Genomic DNA, 20,295 nt, shown 5'->3' with positions numbered 1-20,295 from the left:
TTTTTAATCGATCCTTGTTTCTACGAACTTTACGAAAATTATTAATAATATCCTATTCCACTGAATTCTTTGTATATTATCTCAGGAAAAATTTATATTTTATATTGTGTGTAACAAGATTTTCCATTGTTCAACTATAAAACGGTAAGAAACAAAATTTCAGAAATACGCATGCCTTGTAAGTAACATTATAACCTTGTCTTTTCTTGTTCGTAGAAGAACCTTTAATTGGCTATAATATCTAAAATAGCAAAATAAGTTCGCAGTACTCTTTTAAGGAATTAAATAAATTCAATTATGTGTACAGCAATCCTCTCTTAAGAACCGCAATCAACATTTCATTTTGAACTTTTTCAAAATCTACGTAAAATCGTACTATTAAAAATTACGATAGTAACGTGAGACAGTGTTACTTTTGAGGGAAATAAGTTGATCGACACGATAGACACTGAATGTACAATCGCCTTTAAAATCTTTGGAAAATTTTATTTTTGCCGTGAATAATTCTGGTTAGGCATTTTAATTCATCGAATGCAATTTAAATCGATTCATCTACTGCATTTTTCGTCCTTACTGATTTTTTTTTACTACACAGTGCAGGTTCTTTGCTAATTGTATGCAAGGTACATATATATTCAACAGTAATATCTTCATTAATTTTAGCGCACATGTAGGCCAACTATATACAACTAGTAATATAGTATTTCTTATTTTTCTACCATTTCGTTATTTCAGTTTTTCTTATTATGTCATAATCAAAACCATAAAAACTTCGCATCTTCATTGTTTTACTAAATCTTGATTATCGCAGTATAACTTCCCTTTTTTGTTTTCTTTCAAAATAACAGCATAAACCAACGTAAATTTCACTTCAATAAGTACGCGAGGACACTTCCTACTGCGGCTGGAACGTTAAATGTACATTAAATAAAAGAACGATAACTATCAGTAATGGCAGCTAGGAGAAAGTATTCAAGTCCTCATAATACGTGATGTACAAAATTCATATCGATCGACATTATCAAAACTATCAGAACTATACTGTAACTGTAAGTACTATGTACAGAATACAATTTTGTTTTCTCATATTTCTACCCTATCTCATATTCGTAATCTCTTCTCTGTCTATATCTCAACATTTATCTTCGAAGTATCTATGTTTTTCAATAATAGGGGACCAATTTTATGTCTTCCATCGAATCGTCCAACAAGCGACAGTTTTAGAAAAAGATGATTGATATTTTCTGATGTGAATCCTAACTGAAATTGGCAGTCCCTTAAAAGAACGATTACGTCATTTTCTTATAGGTATGTACATATGTAACTACCGTATGAATTACTAACACAATAACACCAGCAATCAAACAGCTTTGCCTCGATACAATAAATGAAATAATATGAAAATACCGTCATTAAATTTCTTTACACTTTACCGAATCAATTTACTACCACTTGATACTTTGGATCTATAAAGAATCGCTTCATGCATTCGGCACGGCATGCCAGTTTTATTGAGTTTGTGGTTCCGTGCGTTTCGTTTCTTTACAAGTCGTTATTTCGAAATTTGGAAACATGGACGGTAAGAAGAAGAGACGCAATATACTTATATTATACCGTGATCAAAATATCTATCGTTTCGTTTACTAATAGTATTAACAATATCTGAATTATATTTCTGTATACATTTTATATCGATAGTTTTCTTCAAATATAATTCATTCAAATAATTTTGTACAATTTTGGAAATATTTAGTATTTCAGAAAACCGGGGAACAGTATCCTAATATATATGACATTCCTTATTATAACACGATCAAGAAGTATATGAGATTTGTGGGCCTAGATCCACACCAAAAAAATGGATTGATCACTGTAATTATAATGATGACTAGTATAACAACCGTACTTATTCCAATGGTAAGGTAATCATATCGTAGGTGCAAGTTATAGAAATAGTTAATATGGCGGAATTGATTGAATTCTGCGTAATAAATTAAATAGTCAGGTAATGTCATTAAACAACTGGAATTATAATTCATTAGTCAATCGCATTGTACGAATCATTATACACCAAGAATCTGGACGTGATGCTCGAGTGTTTGCCACATTTAGCTGCAATTGTGACTAGTTTCGTTAAAATAATGAATGTCTATCTCAACAGAGAAAATGTACGCAAATTTATTACTATTGAACAATCTTTTTGGAAGAAAGCATGCTATAAAGTTATGACAACATGTGTTATGTTCTAGTTTAGAAAATTGTTCGATTCTATAACGAAAGAATGGCAGCAACTGAAATTAAGTCAAGATTTGTACATTCTGGAAGAAGTAACCATGCGAGGCAGCAAATTGGCAAAATTGTATCGAAGTAAGTTACCGTGGCTGAATTTTTTAATCAGCTTACTTCTAGTAGCACTTAATATTTCGCACTTTAATATTTTCAGATACATTAATGATATTTATGGTACTCTTTTTATTCGTTCCACTGATTTCTCCTATGATGGATATCCTTCTTCCACTAAACGAAACCCGACCACGACAACAACTACTTAATGTTAATTACGTGCTTTTTGATAGCCATAACTATTTTTTCTGCGTGTACTTACAGTTATCTTGGGCGGCAATAGTAGTTTCAATAAGCATAGTTACCGTAGATTCTTTATTGATGCTTATAGTTCACCACAATAGTGGACTATTTATAGTATGTGGGTGAATATAATTTACTCAATACAATTATATTACATATAATTATGTATATTCACTACCGCTTAAACATATTTGCACATTTTTAATACGTTGCAACATAATTATAAAATTACAGATGTTCAAGTTTTTCAGATGTTTATTACAGTGGGTCACGAAAGTACTTGAACATCCAAATACCAATCTGTTACTTCTTTGTTACTAAATGTCTTATAGCTTTTATATCCATTTATATACGTTTATATACATTGATATACAATTTTAGATTGGTTTGAAACTTTACTAATACAATAATGACAGATGTGTCGCATTAGTATTAATAAAATTTCAAAACGTTTTATAAAACATATATAATAGATGTATACATGAAACAACATATATACTTTTGTCAGCCACTGTATGTACCGATAGATATTATGATAATTTCTTTTAATTCTTGTTATATATCCAGGCATCAAATCCAGAAAAAAACAAGGCACTTAAATTCATTCACTAATGAAGCTGTGTCGGAACATTACACATATAAACAGATCAGAAATTGCGTGATTATGCATAATAAAGCCATAAAGTTTGTATTTAACAAATAACAATATAGTATAATAAATTTTCAAATTATTATTGAACTACATTAATCATTTTTGCTCGTTGCATTTTTAGCTTTTATGATATATTAGACGAAAACAATCGACTTAGCTATATGATTCAAATTGGACTAACTATGATTGGTATAACCACAACTGCCGTTCAAGTAAAGATACTCATACAGTGAAAATCTACGAAAATTTGAAAAATCATTAACCTAATCAATTGTTTTATATTTGCAGACAGTCATTAATTTAGATAGACCGGGAATATCAATTAAAAGCGCTGTATTATGCGGAGCTAATCAATTTCATTTATTTATGCTCAGTTTACCTGGACAGATACTTGTAGATCATTGCACCGAACTAACGAAACAATTGTACGTGTTTAGTGCTTTCGAAACGTAAGGGCGGTAGAACCTCGATTATCAGATCACAGATTAATCAAAATTTGTGGGTGGTTCTGTATATGAAAGATTGAAAAATAAGAATAGGAAATGATGAAAATTGTTTCATTTTTATCTTAAAATTTTTGTTCCTATCTGATATTAATATTTATAAAATAGTTCAAAGTAAATGACGTTTTCGTACGTCCAAGCAAAGCTACTCAATTAACCGAACAGCGCATACCATGGTTAGATCGGATAATCAAGATTCTGCTGTATTCTTATTAATCATAGAATGTAATGTTTTACTGACATCGAAACAGATACGGCTCTACATGGTATGGAGTACCAGTAAAAACTCAAAAAATGCTTTACATGATGCAAATAAGAACTAGAAGCCCATGTACATTAACTGCGTGTGGATTGTACCAAATGAATATTGAGAACTTTGGAACTGTATGTAACACAGCATAAATCGATTGTAATTGTTGTACTATATCAACCATTATTTACAATCGTTTTCATTGTAAGACCTTCAAAACCTGCATATCGTACATTACGATGATGTTGTCATTGAAAGGATGAAGTTCACTGTTACCTCTATATCCGTTGCATTTTATACTTGGACTGAGTAAGCATGAAGATGGTATAATAACCGATATAATAGTTTGTCATTATATCAAACGTACAAATAAAATTAATAAATCACGATGATTAGTTGATATACTTTAATTCGCAAGTAATACTGTGTACCTTTCCAAAAATTACTGTACTGGACCTTTTTAAATATCGCCAGAAAGTACAATGTATGTATGTATACACATTTACTAACATCATCAAGGTAAACAGAAATAATACGGGTCCTAAATGAACTAGCACTAATAAAACTAGCACTATTATATGTAACTACAGAAGTGCACAAAAATTTCTAATTTTTCATTTCATATTGTTAAAGCGATAATTTAAAGAACTTTACGAAGTACTCCACTATGGGCATAAATCAATTATGATTTATGCTACTGTATCTTTTTTCTTGTTATGCTGTCATATTCAGTATTGCATAAGATTCTTTTAAATGTCATTTTTACAATATAAAGTGAAGAGCCTGGTTGAAAACTTCCTAACCACAATAGTTACGTATATTATATTATCTACTATTTACGAATATTTTAATCTTCAGACCGTCAAATTGTGCATGTCCTATATTACAACGTTAATATCAGTGAAATATTGAATTCGCATTACCTGTCGAATGTAATCGTCCATACATTCGCATTACCTGTCGAATGTAATCATTTCTACTATATGTTCTACAGAGTTTTATTTGATATAAGAATAAATAACCGATTTGTTATATTGAATAAATTGAACGATTTCAATGAATCTGCAAATAATGATATAAAACCACACACTTCAAATACAATGTTAATACTTTGGTATATACATCGAACCTAAATAATATACATTCACTATTATTTCACTGAATCTTCCTTACATTTCCTTCAAAAATAACTTGACAATCTTAAGAAGTTGAAATAAATGCCACTTCTATTGTTACAATATTCATGTGTTGCAAACAGTGATAAACTCTTCACTGAGACTTTTCAATTGAACGTCAGAAAAAGTGTTACAACTAGGATACGCTGTGCATAAAAAGAAATGTTTTCAAGCAATCAGCGCTACGAATGTTTTGCTAGCACTCACGATCAATTATTTAGTTGGTGTACCATAATTAATTATAATAACAGCTGTACCATATCCTGCAGAGTGATGTAACATGTCTCACAGGAATGTCGGAAAACCATCATTATGATGTCAAGGATGACATTACAAACTTAAAAATGATATCGTAGTGAGGTACTTGGCAACAAATCGATTTACGATAATATTTAATGACGAAAATTACGCATTTCCAGCAACATTGAATGTCCAGTATCACTACATATGAATCATATTGATTTCTACGAGAAGGGAATCTCATACTCCATACGACGTTTCTTATACGCGCGATTTCTTCTAAAGCGGTTGCACGAGTTAAAAAGGCCGACATTTGAAACCTGAAACAACAGCCAGTAAGGGAAAGAGATTTACACTAAAACTAAAATATTTAGTTCTCTTTAAACTAATAATTGGGCTGCAGATGTTCATGTAAATCCCACTTTGTATGAATAGATTTTAGAAATCAAACCCAGGAAAAAGATGTTTTTACATCCTGTTACATATTACAGGCAATATTATATTTTAAATATTTTATATATGTTTTTGCATATGATATGATCATTAATGGTCGTCTTATATCGGCTTCAAGAATCACCTCATAAATTTCCTGACACCTGTAGCCGAAAATCTTGTATATTTTTGAATACTATATGCATTCATTACATCTCTTTTCCTTGCAACTTCACATAAATGTATAAACACACGTAGTGACTAGTGGTATTAATCCTATATTGATGTTATTTCTATGCTATTTGATATAACACGCTGGTGTAATTAATGTGGGTTTTGAGTATTCAGTGCTTCAGATAACCGGAGGCCCCGAAATATTTCAAGTGCCTTATTACAGCAAACTCGAGCGATATATGCAACTCTTGGGACAAGATCCGCGTCATAAAAGTAGCACTAGAAATATTATTGTAGTAATAGTAGTGACTAGTATTGCAAGCATTACTATCCCAACGGTAAGAAAAATACGACAATTATTATATAGAACAGTAATAAAGCTAATAATCAGGTAATATGATTAAACGATTGGGATTTACAATCGATAGACAATAGAGATATTTGCGTCGTTGCATAACAAGGACATGGATGGAGTCATCGAGTGTCTGCCACACTTTGTCACATCTTCCACCAGTGCTGTTAAAATATTAAATATGCATTTCAACAGGCGAAGTGTGCGCTGATTTCTTTTTATATGAAGAAATTGTCAACTACACACGTTGTTAACTGAATAAATACTTATCTTTTTCAAGTTTAACAAACTGTTCCAACTTGTGGCAAAACAATGGGAACAACTGAAATTAAATGGCGAATTGCACGTTCTGGAAGAAGTCGTCAAGCAAGGCAACAGAATGGCGCACTTTTATCGCAGTAAGTAAAGGTATCCCAATTCTCAACATGATTTCCAATATTATTAATTTTTAACCAAAATAGTCCTTTCTAACATACGTAACATTATTTATACGTAAACAATCAATTGTGTTGACTTTCAGACACTTTAGTATCTTTTATGGTGTTATTCTTGCTGCTACCTCTAATTTCCCCCATTCTCGATATTGTCCATCCAATAAACGGAACTCGAACACGACAACAACTACTAAGAGTTAATTATATCTTTTTTAACGACGATGATTATTTCTTTTACATATATTTACAATTATTTTGGAGCTCTGTCGTTATAGTGTTCACCATAATAAGTGCTGATTGGTTATACATGCTACTAATTCATCACAGCAGTGGACTATTTGCAGTCTGTGGGTAAATGTCATAATGTTATGCAAGGCATGGTTATAAGTCGGCATTCTCGCACGTACTAGTAAATATTATAATCACAACATTTATACTAAGTATACACATGCTTATTATTTGTTATCATAATCGTAGACATCGAGTTCAAAAAGCAACTGTGAATCCAAACAACTTTACTGGTGAATCAGTTTCTGAGAATTACACGTATGACAAAATCCGGAATTGCGCGATAATACACAATGAAGCCATACGGTGTGTATTTATTAGAATAATAAAAAAATTAAGAGATGTCACTAACATACATATTCATTTATTTTTGAAGCTTTTCAAATATATTGAAAGAAAGCAGTCGAGGCAGTTACTTAATTCAGGTTGGATTGAATATGTTGGGGATAAGCGCGACAGCTGTTCAAGTAAAAACAATCTTCAAAGTGATAACAAAGATTAAAAATAGTTTCAGGCAAATAATTGTTTATATTATTCTTCAGACAGTGATAAACTTAGACAGACCGGAAGAAGCAATACGAAGTGCAGTATTTTGTGGGGCTTGCCAATTTCATTTGCTTTTACTTAGTTTACCTGGCCAGGTGCTTCTGGATCATTGTTCTGATTTAGCAGATAATATGTATGTGTTTAGAAAGTATTCATATAAACTATATATATTAATCATAGGCTGGAATAAAATGAAATGATCGTATCAAAATAGTTACAGCTCCAAATGGTACAAGGCTCCCGTACAGATTCAAAAAGTACTACACGTGATGCAAATAAGATGCAGAAGGTTTTGTTCATTGACGGCAGGTGGATTGTATGAAATGAATATAGAAAACTTCGGAATAGTATGTATAAATTTAACAATATTATATGTACGTACAGTAGTGTATAAAAATTTCAGATTATTCATTACATATCGCAAAAACGATATTTTAAAGAACCTCTCGAAGTACATAGTATAATATGACCATAAACAAGTATCATTTGTTATACTGTCTCCTCCTACGTGTTATGGCATTATATTCAATATGGGACAAAATTCTTTCAAATATCATTTTTATAATATCACGTGAAAGGCCTATCTAACTGAAAACTACTGTATACTACTATACAGAGTGTTTAGCTATAGGTATAAGAGAATTTAAGCGGCGATTCTTGAAACTAAAAGAAAATGAAAATCAAGAATACAAAATTTGCGTTTTCTGATTTGTTTGTTGATTATTGCCAATTAAAAATTGGTTGAAATATCACTGTATGCGAGCAAGAACCCTTACAGGAACGAAATTAGGTTAACCTAAGCAACGGGGTGCACAGTGATCCACAAATCGATCGATACATGGGCAGTAGCTTCCCTCGTACAGGCCGTAGAAAACAACGTAATGACATTCCAAGATGTAAATCATCCTACACAATGTTTTCTAAGAAAAATCGTAGATTACACATTATACTTGTCTACTCATCAAAATACATGACAGCATAGTGAGGTTTAATGTTTCTTCTAGATCTTTGTTTCCATAAATAATTAATAAATAATGACGTACATAAACAACGTTTATACAAATTTCACACACGTACCGCCATCGCGCCGTCTGTGGTTAGCTGATTTTTCTTAGAAAACGTTGTGCAGGATAATTTGCGACTTTGAATGTCATTATTTTCTTCTCAACAGCTTTTCTCTTTTCTTTTATTTCTACGTTTGTATGAGGGAAGCTGTTGACCGTGTATCGTTCGAATTGAAGATCCCTGTGCACTCAAGTGCTTAGGTTGATCTAAATATTTTTCGTTTGTATAAGGAGGCTTGCTCGTGCACGGGGATAATTCAGGCAATTTTTAATTGACAGTTATTGAAAAACAATTTAGAAAACGGAATTTTTTTATTTTTTATTTTCATCGTATTCTAGCTTCAAGAATCATTCATTAAATTTTTTACGCTTACAGCCAAACATCCTGTATATACGTAAATGTATTATCCACTACTTACGAATATTTTAATTTTCAGACCTTCAAAACGTGCATGTCCTATATTACAATGATGATGTCAGTGAAAAATTAAATCAGCGCTATCTGTCGAATAAATCGTTCATACATCCACTGTGTGTTATATAAAGTTTTACCAACTATAGAAATAATATGATAGATAATTTACATGTAATACTGGATATACTGGACTACTCAGACGAATAGAAATATAAAACTACACACTTCAGACAACGTGTTAGTATTTCAATACAGAATTCGTACCTAAATAATACATTTGCTACCATTTCACTGAATTCTTTCGACACCACTTCAAGAATAATTATACAGATTTAGGCAGATAAAATTGGTAGAAGTATAAAGATAACAGTGCTGTTGTTAGAATATTCACCTTTTGCAAACAGTGATAAATATGTCGGTGAGGAATACTTAATTGAAAGTCAAGGAAAGTATCCGAACTCGAATACATCGCGCTAAAAAAGAAATGTTCTGAAGCAGTCAGCGCTATGTAAAATTTTCTAACATGTATAATCAATACTCAGTTGGTGTACCAACAATCAATTATAATAGCTGTTTTTCTATGTCCTGCCGTGTGCCGTAACATGTGCTACAAGAACTCCGAAGAGCCATCATTTTCGTATCAAACACAATGTCACAAGTTTAAAAGTGATACCGTAGTAGACTACCTGACATCAAATCAATACGCTAAAATATGTAATGCCATAATTGCCGCATTTCTAGCAACATTGAATATCCAGCATAACTACATATGAGTATATTGATTTTTGTGACTTCAGAATGAGACCTCATACTCCACACGACCATTCTTAAACGCGCGATTCCTCCAAAAGCGGTTGCACAAAATAAAGAAGCCGACGTTTGAAACCTGAAACTACAACTAGTAAGGGAAAGAGATTTATAGCACATCAAAATAAGTGGTTCTTTTTAAACTAATAATGAGCCTGTGGATATTTATGCAAACCCATATTTGTAGGAATATAATTTAAAAAATCGTACTCAGTCAGAACGTGGTTTTACCTAGTACATTCTACGAAAAATATTATATTTTGAACATTTTATTTATTTTTGCATATCATGTGCATTCTTTGCGTTTCATTACCTTGAAAATCCTATAAATGCATAAAAATCCGCAGCCTAGTAATATTGATATTACGTTGATGTTACTTCCACGGTATTTAATATAACCTGATGGGGTAATTAATCTGAGCTTGGAGTATTTAGTGCGTCAGAAAACCGGGAACCCCGAAATACTTCATGTGACATACTACAATAAACTCGAACGATACATCCAACTTTTGGGGCAAGATCCGCGTCATAAAAGTAGCACTAGCAATATGATTGTAATAATAGTGGTGACTAGTATCGCATGCATCACTATCCCAACGGTAAGAACATCACGTCAATCATGATATAGAAAAGTAGAAAGGATAAAATGATAAAACTGAATTGAGTAAATGCTACGTAATGAAGCTAATAATCAGATAATGTGATTAAACGATTGGGATTTACAATCGATAGACAATAGAGATATTTGCGTCGTTGCATAACAAGGACATGGATGGAGTCATCGAGTGTCTGCCACACTTTGTCTCATCTTCCACCAGTACTGTTAAAATATTAAATATGCATTTCAACAGGCGAAGTGTGCGCTGATTTCTTTTTATATGAAGAAATTGTCAACTACACACGTTGTTAACTGAATAAATACTTATCTTTTTCAAGTTTAACAAACTGTTCCAACTTGTGGCAAAACAATGGGAACAACTGAAATTAAATGGCGAATTGCACGTTCTGGAAGAAGTCGTCAAGCAAGGCAACAGAATGGCGCACTTTTATCGCAGTAAGTAAAGGTATCCCAATTCTCAACATGATTTCCAATATTATTAATTTTTAACCAAAATAGTCCTTTCTAACATACGTAACATTATTTATACGTAAACAATCAATTGTGTTGACTTTCAGACACTTTAGTATCTTTTATGGTGTTATTCTTGCTGCTACCTCTAATTTCCCCCATTCTCGATATTGTCCATCCAATAAACGGAACTCGAACACGACAACAACTACTAAGAGTTAATTATATCTTTTTTAACGACGATGATTATTTCTTTTACATATATTTACAATTATTTTGGAGCTCTGTCGTTATAGTGTTCACCATAATAAGTGCTGATTGGTTATACATGCTACTAATTCATCACAGCAGTGGACTATTTGCAGTCTGTGGGTAAATGTCATAATGTTATGCAAGGCATGGTTATAAGTCGGCATTCTCGCACGTACTAGTAAATATTATAATCACAACATTTATACTAAGTATACACATGCTTATTATTTGTTATCATAATCGTAGACATCGAGTTCAAAAAGCAACTGTGAATCCAAACAACTTTACTGGTGAATCAGTTTCTGAGAATTACACGTATGACAAAATCCGGAATTGCGCGATAATACACAATGAAGCCATACGGTGTGTATTTATTAGAATAATAAAAAAATTAAGAGATGTCACTAACATACATATTCATTTATTTTTGAAGCTTTTCAAATATATTGAAAGAAAGCAGTCGAGGCAGTTACTTAATTCAGGTTGGATTGAATATGTTGGGGATAAGCGCGACAGCTGTTCAAGTAAAAACAATCTTCAAAGTGATAACAAAGATTAAAAATAGTTTCAGGCAAATAATTGTTTATATTATTCTTCAGACAGTGATAAACTTAGACAGACCGGAAGAAGCAATACGAAGTGCAGTATTTTGTGGGGCTTGCCAATTTCATTTGCTTTTACTTAGTTTACCTGGCCAGGTGCTTCTGGATCATTGTTCTGATTTAGCAGATAATATGTATGTGTTTAGAAAGTATTCATATAAACTATATATATTAATCATAGGCTGGAATAAAATGAAATGATCGTATCAAAATAGTTACAGCTCCAAATGGTACAAGGCTCCCGTACAGATTCAAAAAGTACTACACGTAATGCAAATAAGATGCAGAAGGTTTTGTTCATTGACGGCAGGTGGATTGTATGAAATGAATATAGAAAACTTCGGAATAGTATGTATAAATTTAACAATATTATATGTACGTACAGTAGTGTATAAAAATTTCAGATTATTCATTACATATCGCAAAAACGATATTTTAAAGAACCTCTCGAAGTACATAGTATAATATGACCATAAACAAGTATCATTTGTTATACTGTCTCCTCCTACGTGTTATGGCATTATATTCAATATGGGACAAAATTCTTTCAAATATCATTTTTATAATATCACGTGAAAGGCCTATCTAACTGAAAACTACTGTATACTACTATACAGAGTGTTTAGCTATAGGTATAAGAGAATTTAAGCGGCGATTCTTGAAACTAAAAGAAAATGAAAATCAAGAATACAAAATTTGCGTTTTCTGATTTGTTTGTTGATTATTGCCAATTAAAAATTGGTTGAAATATCACTGTATGCGAGCAAGAACCCTTACAGGAACGAAATTAGGTTAACCTAAGCAACGGGGTGCACAGTGATCCACAAATCGATCGATACATGGGCAGTAGCTTCCCTCGTACAGGCCGTAGAAAACAACGTAATGACATTCCAAGATGTAAATCATCCTACACAATGTTTTCTAAGAAAAATCGTAGATTACACATTATACTTGTCTACTCATCAAAATACATGACAGCATAGTGAGGTTTAATGTTTCTTCTAGATCTTTGTTTCCATAAATAATTAATAAATAATGACGTACATAAACAACGTTTATACAAATTTCACACACGTACCGCCATCGCGCCGTCTGTGGTTAGCTGATTTTTCTTAGAAAACGTTGTGCAGGATAATTTGCGACTTTGAATGTCATTATTTTCTTCTCAACAGCTTTTCTCTTTTCTTTTATTTCTACGTTTGTATGAGGGAAGCTGTTGACCGTGTATCGTTCGAATTGAAGATCCCTGTGCACTCAAGTGCTTAGGTTGATCTAAATATTTTTCGTTTGTATAAGGAGGCTTGCTCGTGCACGGGGATAATTCAGGCAATTTTTAATTGACAGTTATTGAAAAACAATTTAGAAAACGGAATTTTTTTATTTTTTATTTTCATCGTATTCTAGCTTCAAGAATCATTCATTAAATTTTTTACGCTTACAGCCAAACATCCTGTATATACGTAAATGTATTATCCACTACTTACGAATATTTTAATTTTCAGACCTTCAAAACGTGCATGTCCTATATTACAATGATGATGTCAGTGAAAAATTAAATCAGCGCTATCTGTCGAATAAATCGTTCATACATCCACTGTGTGTTATATAAAGTTTTACCAACTATAGAAATAATATGATAGATAATTTACATGTAATACTGGATATACTGGACTACTCAGACGAATAGAAATATAAAACTACACACTTCAGACAACGTGTTAGTATTTCAATACAGAATTCGTACCTAAATAATACATTTGCTACCATTTCACTGAATTCTTTCGACACCACTTCAAGAATAATTATACAGATTTAGGCAGATAAAATTGGTAGAAGTATAAAGATAACAGTGCTGTTGTTAGAATATTCACCTTTTGCAAACAGTGATAAATATGTCGGTGAGGAATACTTAATTGAAAGTCAAGGAAAGTATCCGAACTCGAATACATCGCGCTAAAAAAGAAATGTTCTGAAGCAGTCAGCGCTATGTAAAATTTTCTAACATGTATAATCAATACTCAGTTGGTGTACCAACAATCAATTATAATAGCTGTTTTTCTATGTCCTGCCGTGTGCCGTAACATGTGCTACAAGAACTCCGAAGGGCCATCATTTTCGTATCAAACACAATGTCACAAGTTTAAAAGTGATACCGTAGTAGACTACCTGACATCAAATCAATACGCTAAAATATGTAATGACATAATTGCCGCATTTCTAGCAACATTGAATGTCCAGCATAACTACATATGAGTATATTGATTTTTGCGACTTCAGAATGAGATCTCATACTCCACACGACACTTCTTAAACGCGCGATTCCACCAAAAGCGGTTGCACAAGATAAAGAAGCTGACGTTTGAAACCTGAAACTACAACTAGTAAGGGAAAGAGATTTACAGCACATCAAAATAAGTGGTTCTTTTTAAACTAATAATGAGCCTGTGGATATTTATGCAAACCCATATTTGTAGGAATATAATTTAAAAAATCGTACTCAGTCAGTACGTGGTTTTACCTAGTACATTCTATGAAGAATATTATATCTTGAATATTTTATTTATTTTTGCATATCATGTGCATTCTTTGCGTTTCATTACCTTGAAAATCCTATAAATGCATAAAAATCCGCAGCCTAGTAATATTGATGTTATGTTGATGTTACTTCTACGGTATTTAATTTAACCTGATGGGGTAATTAATCTGAGTTTGGAATATTTAGTGCGTCGGAAAACCGGAAACCCCGAAATACTTCATGTGACATACTACAATAAACTCGAACGATACATCCAACTTTTGGGTCAAGATCCGCGTCATAAAAGTAGCACTAGAAATATGATTGTAATAATAGTGGTGACTAGTATCGCATGCATCACTATCCCAACGGTAAGAACAACACGTCAATCATTATATAGAAAAGTAGAAAGGATAAAATGATAAAACTGAATTGAGTAAATGCTACGGAATGAAGCTAATAATCAGGTAATGTGATTAAACAATTGGGACCTGCAACCGATAGACAATAGAGTTATTTGCGTCGTTGTATAAAAATGATATGGATGGAGTCATCGAGTGTCTGTCATATTTTGTCACATCTTCCACCAGTGCTGTTAAAGTATTAAATATGCATTTCAACAAACGAAATGTGAGCAAATATCTTCTTACATAAGAAATTTTTTCATACAAGAAGCATAGAAACTTATCGTTTTTCTAGTTCAGCAAACTGTTCCAACTTGTGGCAAGACAATGGCAGCAATTGAAATTGAACAACGAATTGCACGTTCTAGAGAAAGTAGTCATGCAAGGCAACAGGATGGCGCACTTTTATCGTAGTAAGTAAAGAATTTAAATTCTCAACACGATTTCCAATGTTTTTAATGTTTAAAGTAAAAGGTCCTCCCTCACATATACATAGAATTATTTACACGTAAATAATCAATTATATTAACTTTCAGACACTTTAGTATCTTTTATGGTATTGTTCTTGTTGGTGCCACTAATTTCTCCAATTCTTGATATTGTCCATCCAATAAACGGAACTCGAAAACGCCAACAACTACTAAGAGTTAATTATATATTTTTTAACGGTGATGACTATTTTTTTTACATTTATTTACAATTATTTTGGAGCTCTGTCATTGTGGTGCTCACCATAGTAGGTGCAGATTGGTTGTATATGTTAATAATTCATCATAGTAGTGGATTATTTGCTGTTTGTGGGTAAATGTCATGATGTTATGTAGGACTTGGTATCAGTCGCCATACTCGCATGTACTTGTTAATATTATAATCATTATATTTATATTAAGTATACACATTTTCATTATTTGTTTTCATAACTGTAGATATCAAATTCAAAAAGCAACTGAGAATCTAAATTACTTTTCTGGTGAAAAAGAATCTGAGAATCTGACATATGAAAAATTCCGAAATTGCGTGATGATGCATAAGGAAGCGATACGGTATGTATGCATTAATCAACAACAAAGCATAATAAAAGTCGACAAAATAATTAAAAAAAATACGAAATATGATTAATATAAATCTCCATTAATTATAAAGGTTTTACAATATATTGAACGAAAGCAGCCAAAGTAGTTATTTAATCCAGGTTGGATTAAACATATTGAGTATAAGCACAGCAGCAGTTCAAGTAATGAACAATCTTGAGAATGATAACGGATACAAATTAAAAACAGATGTCGTTAATTAAATATCTCATTTTATTTTTCAGACCGTAGTAAACTTGGACAGACCAGAAGAAGCAATACGAAGTGCTGTATTTTGTGGCGCTTGTCAATTTCATTTGTTTCTACTTAGCTTACCTGGTCAGGTACTTCTGGATCATTCTTCTGAGTTAGCAGATAATATGTATGTGTTTAGAAAATATCCATACAAACTATATATATATCAATCAGGCTCGAATAAAATTAAATGTCCACATCAAATAGTTACAGCTCCAAATGGTATAAGGCACCCGTGCAGATTCAAAAAGTACTATACGTGATGCAAATAAGATGCAGAAGGTTCTGTTCATTGACGGCAGGTGGATTGTATGAAATGAATATAGAAAACTTCGGAATAGTATGTATGAATTTAACAATGTTATATGTATGTACGTACAGTGGTATATAAAAATTTCTGATTTTTCATTACATATCGCAAAAGAGATATTTTAAGAAACTTTACGAAGTATATAATATATATTAAATTTATACTATGACCATAAAAAAATTATAAATTTTTCTACTATTTTCAATCGCCTGTTATGTTCCCATATTTAAAATTAGATAAAATTTTATCAAATGCCGATTTCACAAGAAAAAATTCGTAAACCATCTAGCTGAAAAATTTTCCAAACCAATATGTTTACATATAGTATATTAAGTACTATTTACGAATATTTTAATCTTCAGACCTTCAAAACGTGCATATCCTATATTACAATGTTGATGTCCATGAAAGATTGATGCATTATCCATCGAAGTATAACCTCATTAGTGTAATCTCATCCACTGTATGTTATACACAGTTTTATCAAGTATGAGACTAGTATAATAAATAGCTAATATGTAATACTGAACATGTTGGATGACATTGAAGAATAAAGATATAAAATCATACCCTTCATATATAATATTAACATCTTAACGCATAAATCGCATCCAAATAACACATATTCACTACCATTCCAATAAATTCTCTTTACGTTACATCAAAAACAATTTCACAACATTACAAGGATGAAATTGATGCCGCATAATGGTAAGTGTAAGAATAAGATATATCTATTTTTACAATATTCGCGCGTGGCAAACCGAGATAAATTTATCGGTGGAGAATCCTTCATTGAAAATCGGGGAAAGTATTCGAATTCAAATACACCGTGCATAAAAAGAAATGTTATTAACAAGTCAGCACTATGAAGAATATCCTACCACTTATAATCAATACTCAGTTGGTTTATCAACACTCAATTACAATAGCTGTCCTTCTATGTTCTGCCGAGTGCCGTAACATGTGTTACAAGAACTCCGAAAAGCCATCATTTTCGTATCAAACACAATGTCACAAGTTTAAAAGTGATACCGTAGTAGACTGCCTGACATCAAATCAATACGCTAAAATATGTAATGACATAATTGAAGCATTTCCAGCAACATTAAATGTCCAGCATAACTACATATGAGCATATTGATTTCTGCGACTTCAGAATGAGATCTCATACTCCACACGACACTGCTTAAACGCGCGATTTCACCAAAAGCGGTTGCACAAGATAAAGAAGCCGACGTTTGAAACCTGAAACTACTACTAGTAAGGGAAAGAGATTTACAGCACATCAAAATAAGTGGTTCTTTTTAAACTAATTATAAGCCTGTGGATATTTATGCAAACCTAAATTTGTAGGAATATAATTTAAAAAATCGTGCTCAGTCAGAACGTGGTTTTACCTAGTACATTATACGAAGAATATTATATTTTGAACATTTTATTTATTTTTGCATATCATGTGCATTCTTTGCGTTTCTTTACCTTGAAAATCCTATAAATACATAAAAATCCGCAGCGTCTAGTGATATTAATGTTATATGGATATTACTTTTACGGTATTTAATATAACCTCATGGGGTAATTAATCTGAGCTTGGAGTATTTAGTGCATCAGAAAACTGGGAGCCTCGAAATACTTCATGTGACTTACTACAATAAACTCGAACGATACATCCAACTTTTGGGGCAAGATCCGCGTCATAAGAGTAGCACTAGAAATATGATTGTAATAATAGTGGTGACTAGTATCGCATGCATCACTATCCCAACGGTAAGAACAACACGTCAATCATTATATAGAAAAGTAGAAAGGATAAAATGATAAAACTGAATTGAGTAAATGCTACGGAATGAAGCTAATAATCAGGTAATGTGATTAAACAATTGGGACCTGCAACCGATAGACAATAGAGTTATTTGCGTCGTTACGTAACAAGGACATGGATGGAGTCATCGAGTGTCTGCCACATTTTGTTGCATCTTCCATCAGCGCTGTTAAAATATTAAATATGCATTTCAACAAACGAAATGTGCGAAAATATCTTCTTGCATAAGAAATTTTTCCATACAAGAAGCATAAAAAATTATCTTTCTCTAGTTCCGCAAACTGTTCCAACTTGTGGCAAGACAATGGCAGCAGCTGAAATTCACCGATGAATTGCATGTCCTAGAGGAAGTCGTCATGCAAGGCAACAGAATGGCGCACTTTTATCGTAGTAAGTAAAGAATTTAAATTTTCAACTCGATTTCCAATATTTTTAATGTTTAAAGTAAGAGATCTTCCCTGACATATACATAGAATTATTTACACATAAATAATCAATTATACTAACTTTCAGACACTTTAATATCTTTTATGGTATTGTTCTTGTTGGTGCCACTAATTTCTCCAATTCTTGATATTGTCCATCCAATAAACGGAACTCGAACACGTCAACAACTGCTAAGAGTTAATTACATATTTTTTAACGATGATGACTATTTCTTTTACATATATTTACAATTATTTTGGAGCTCTGTCGTTGTAGTGTTCACCATAATAGGTGCTGATTGGTTATACATGTTAATAATTCATCACAGTAGTGGATTATTTGCAGTTTGTGGGTAAATATCCTGTTATTATGCAAGATTTGGTTATTAATTACCATTCTCACATGTACTAGTAAATATTGTAATACCTATAATCTTTTTAAGTACACACGTTGTTATTATTTGTTTTCTTAACAACAGATGTCAAATTCAAAAGGCAACTGCGAATCCAAACTACATTACTCGTGAAAATATTTTTAAGAATGCGACGTATGAAAAGTTTCGAAATTGCGTGTTGATGCATAAGGAAGCCATACAGTATGTATACATTAATTAACAACAAAACATAATAAAAGTCGACAAAATGATTTCAAAATTATAAAATGTAACTAATATAGATCTTCATTAATTATAAAGGTTTTACAATATATTAAACGAAAGCAGCCAAGGTAGTTATTTAATTCAGGTTGGATTAAATATATTGAGTATTAGCACAGCAGCGGTTCAAGTAAAGAACAATCTTGACATTGATAACGGATATAAATTAAAATAAATCTTGTTAAATAATTATCATGTATTGTTTTGCAGACCGTGGTAAAGTTGAACAAACCAGAAGAAGCAATACGAAGTGCTGTATTTTGTGGCGCTTGTCAATTTCATTTGTTTCTACTTAGCTTACCTGGTCAAGTACTTCTGGATCATTGTTCTAGTTTAGCAGATAATATGTATGTGTTTAGAAAATATCCATATAAACTATATATATATATATATATCAATCAGGCTCGAATAAAATTAAATGTCCACATCAAATAGTTACTGCTCCAAATGGTACAAAGCACCCGTGCAGATTCAAAAAGTACTATACGTGATGCAAATAAGATGCAGAAGGTTTTGTTCATTGACGGCAGGTGGATTGTATGAAATGAATATAGAAAACTTCGGAATAGTATGTATGAATTTAACAATGTTATATGTATGTACGTACAGTGGTGTATAAAAATTTCTGATTTTTTATTACATATCGCAAAAGCGATGTTTTAAGAAACCTTACTAAGTATATACTATATATTAGTTTTATACTATAACCACAAAGCAATTATCATTTGTTCTACTGTTTCCAATTATCTATTATGTCCCCATAAAATTTCTGGCTGAAAACTTTTCCAAATCAATGTATTTGCATATAGTACATTAACTACATTTACGAATATTTTAATCTTCAGACCTTCAAAACATGCATATCCTATATTACAATGTTGATGTCCATGAATGGTTGAATATGCATTACCTGTCGAATGTAATCTCATCTACTGTATGTTATACAGCAGTTTTATCAAGCATACAACTAGTATAATAAATAGCTGACATGTAA

General features: G+C 31.9%; 6 protein-coding genes across 6 annotated transcripts; all 6 read left to right on the top strand.

Annotated features, from left to right (window-relative positions):
- Positions 1-620: 620 nt before the first annotated feature.
- Positions 621-4,581, top strand: LOC132906735 (odorant receptor 9a-like). Its single transcript, XM_060959196.1, has 10 exons — positions 621-1,579; positions 1,754-1,917; positions 2,043-2,168; positions 2,250-2,367; positions 2,444-2,708; positions 3,154-3,270; positions 3,360-3,450; positions 3,527-3,663; positions 3,993-4,125; positions 4,201-4,581. The coding sequence occupies exons 1-10, from the start codon at positions 1,573-1,575 to the stop codon at positions 4,252-4,254; spliced, it is 1,212 nt and encodes a 403-aa protein (XP_060815179.1). The 5' UTR covers positions 621-1,572; the 3' UTR covers positions 4,255-4,581.
- Positions 4,582-7,262: 2,681 nt separating this feature from the next.
- LOC132906742 (uncharacterized) lies at positions 7,263-9,538 on the top strand. Its single transcript, XM_060959210.1, has 5 exons — positions 7,263-7,392; positions 7,463-7,553; positions 7,629-7,765; positions 7,847-7,979; positions 9,134-9,538. Exons 2-5 carry the CDS (start codon positions 7,524-7,526, stop codon positions 9,185-9,187), a joined length of 354 nt encoding a protein of 117 aa, XP_060815193.1. The 5' UTR covers positions 7,263-7,392; positions 7,463-7,523; the 3' UTR covers positions 9,188-9,538.
- Positions 9,539-10,886: 1,348 nt separating this feature from the next.
- On the top strand, positions 10,887-13,727 carry LOC132907108 (uncharacterized). Its single transcript, XM_060959868.1, has 8 exons — positions 10,887-10,972; positions 11,095-11,204; positions 11,284-11,359; positions 11,486-11,602; positions 11,673-11,763; positions 11,839-11,975; positions 12,057-12,189; positions 13,344-13,727. Exons 1-8 carry the CDS (start codon positions 10,887-10,889, stop codon positions 13,395-13,397), a joined length of 804 nt encoding a protein of 267 aa, XP_060815851.1. The 3' UTR covers positions 13,398-13,727.
- Positions 13,728-13,856: 129 nt separating this feature from the next.
- Positions 13,857-16,811, top strand: LOC132907107 (uncharacterized). Its single transcript, XM_060959866.1, has 6 exons — positions 13,857-15,173; positions 15,297-15,803; positions 15,904-15,994; positions 16,076-16,212; positions 16,293-16,425; positions 16,758-16,811. The coding sequence occupies exons 2-6, from the start codon at positions 15,571-15,573 to the stop codon at positions 16,809-16,811; spliced, it is 648 nt and encodes a 215-aa protein (XP_060815849.1). The 5' UTR covers positions 13,857-15,173; positions 15,297-15,570.
- Positions 16,812-18,334: 1,523 nt separating this feature from the next.
- On the top strand, positions 18,335-19,347 carry LOC132907106 (uncharacterized). Its single transcript, XM_060959865.1, has 4 exons — positions 18,335-18,424; positions 18,493-18,610; positions 18,734-18,998; positions 19,125-19,347. The coding sequence occupies exons 1-4, from the start codon at positions 18,335-18,337 to the stop codon at positions 19,258-19,260; spliced, it is 609 nt and encodes a 202-aa protein (XP_060815848.1). The 3' UTR covers positions 19,261-19,347.
- Positions 19,345-20,246, top strand: LOC132907105 (uncharacterized; the record flags this gene model as incomplete). Its single annotated transcript, XM_060959864.1, has 4 exons — positions 19,345-19,431; positions 19,512-19,648; positions 19,737-19,869; positions 20,147-20,246. Coding segments are annotated over 4 exons (411 nt in total), but the record flags the coding sequence as incomplete, so codon positions are not given.
- Positions 20,247-20,295: the final 49 nt, after the last annotated feature.

Source organism: Bombus pascuorum, chromosome 5 (genome assembly GCF_905332965.1).
Source record: "Bombus pascuorum chromosome 5, iyBomPasc1.1, whole genome shotgun sequence".
NCBI lineage: Eukaryota > Metazoa > Arthropoda > Insecta > Hymenoptera > Apidae > Bombus > Bombus pascuorum.
Note: the sequence above shows the minus strand (reverse complement) of the source record. Positions and strands in the feature narration are given on the sequence as shown.

Excerpts from the sequence above, each read along its gene's own strand:
- LOC132907108 (XM_060959868.1), top strand. The coding sequence starts at position 10,887 with ATGGGAACAACTGAAATTAAATGGCGAATTGCACGTTCTGGAAGAAGT. Across the intron at positions 11,360-11,485 it reads GGACTATTTGCAGTCTGTGG|ACATCGAGTTCAAAAAGCAA; the intron begins GTAAATGTCATA and ends TCATAATCGTAG. Across the intron at positions 11,603-11,672 it reads ATACACAATGAAGCCATACG|CTTTTCAAATATATTGAAAG; the intron begins GTGTGTATTTAT and ends TTATTTTTGAAG.
- LOC132907107 (XM_060959866.1), top strand. The coding sequence starts at position 15,571 with ATGATGTTATGTAGGACTTGGTATCAGTCGCCATACTCGCATGTACTT. Across the intron at positions 15,995-16,075 it reads TAAGCACAGCAGCAGTTCAA|ACCGTAGTAAACTTGGACAG; the intron begins GTAATGAACAAT and ends TTTATTTTTCAG. Across the intron at positions 16,213-16,292 it reads TCTGAGTTAGCAGATAATAT|TTACAGCTCCAAATGGTATA; the intron begins GTATGTGTTTAG and ends CACATCAAATAG.
- LOC132906742 (XM_060959210.1), top strand. The coding sequence starts at position 7,524 with ATGTTGGGGATAAGCGCGACAGCTGTTCAA. Across the intron at positions 7,554-7,628 it reads TAAGCGCGACAGCTGTTCAA|ACAGTGATAAACTTAGACAG; the intron begins GTAAAAACAATC and ends ATTATTCTTCAG. Across the intron at positions 7,766-7,846 it reads TCTGATTTAGCAGATAATAT|TTACAGCTCCAAATGGTACA; the intron begins GTATGTGTTTAG and ends GTATCAAAATAG.
- LOC132906735 (XM_060959196.1), top strand. Across the intron at positions 2,368-2,443 it reads ATTGGCAAAATTGTATCGAA|ATACATTAATGATATTTATG; the intron begins GTAAGTTACCGT and ends TAATATTTTCAG. Across the intron at positions 3,664-3,992 it reads ACCGAACTAACGAAACAATT|ATACGGCTCTACATGGTATG; the intron begins GTACGTGTTTAG and ends ACATCGAAACAG.
- LOC132907106 (XM_060959865.1), top strand. The coding sequence starts at position 18,335 with ATGGATGGAGTCATCGAGTGTCTGCCACATTTTGTTGCATCTTCCATC. Across the intron at positions 18,611-18,733 it reads AATGGCGCACTTTTATCGTA|ACACTTTAATATCTTTTATG; the intron begins GTAAGTAAAGAA and ends ACTAACTTTCAG. Across the intron at positions 18,999-19,124 it reads GGATTATTTGCAGTTTGTGG|ATGTCAAATTCAAAAGGCAA; the intron begins GTAAATATCCTG and ends TCTTAACAACAG.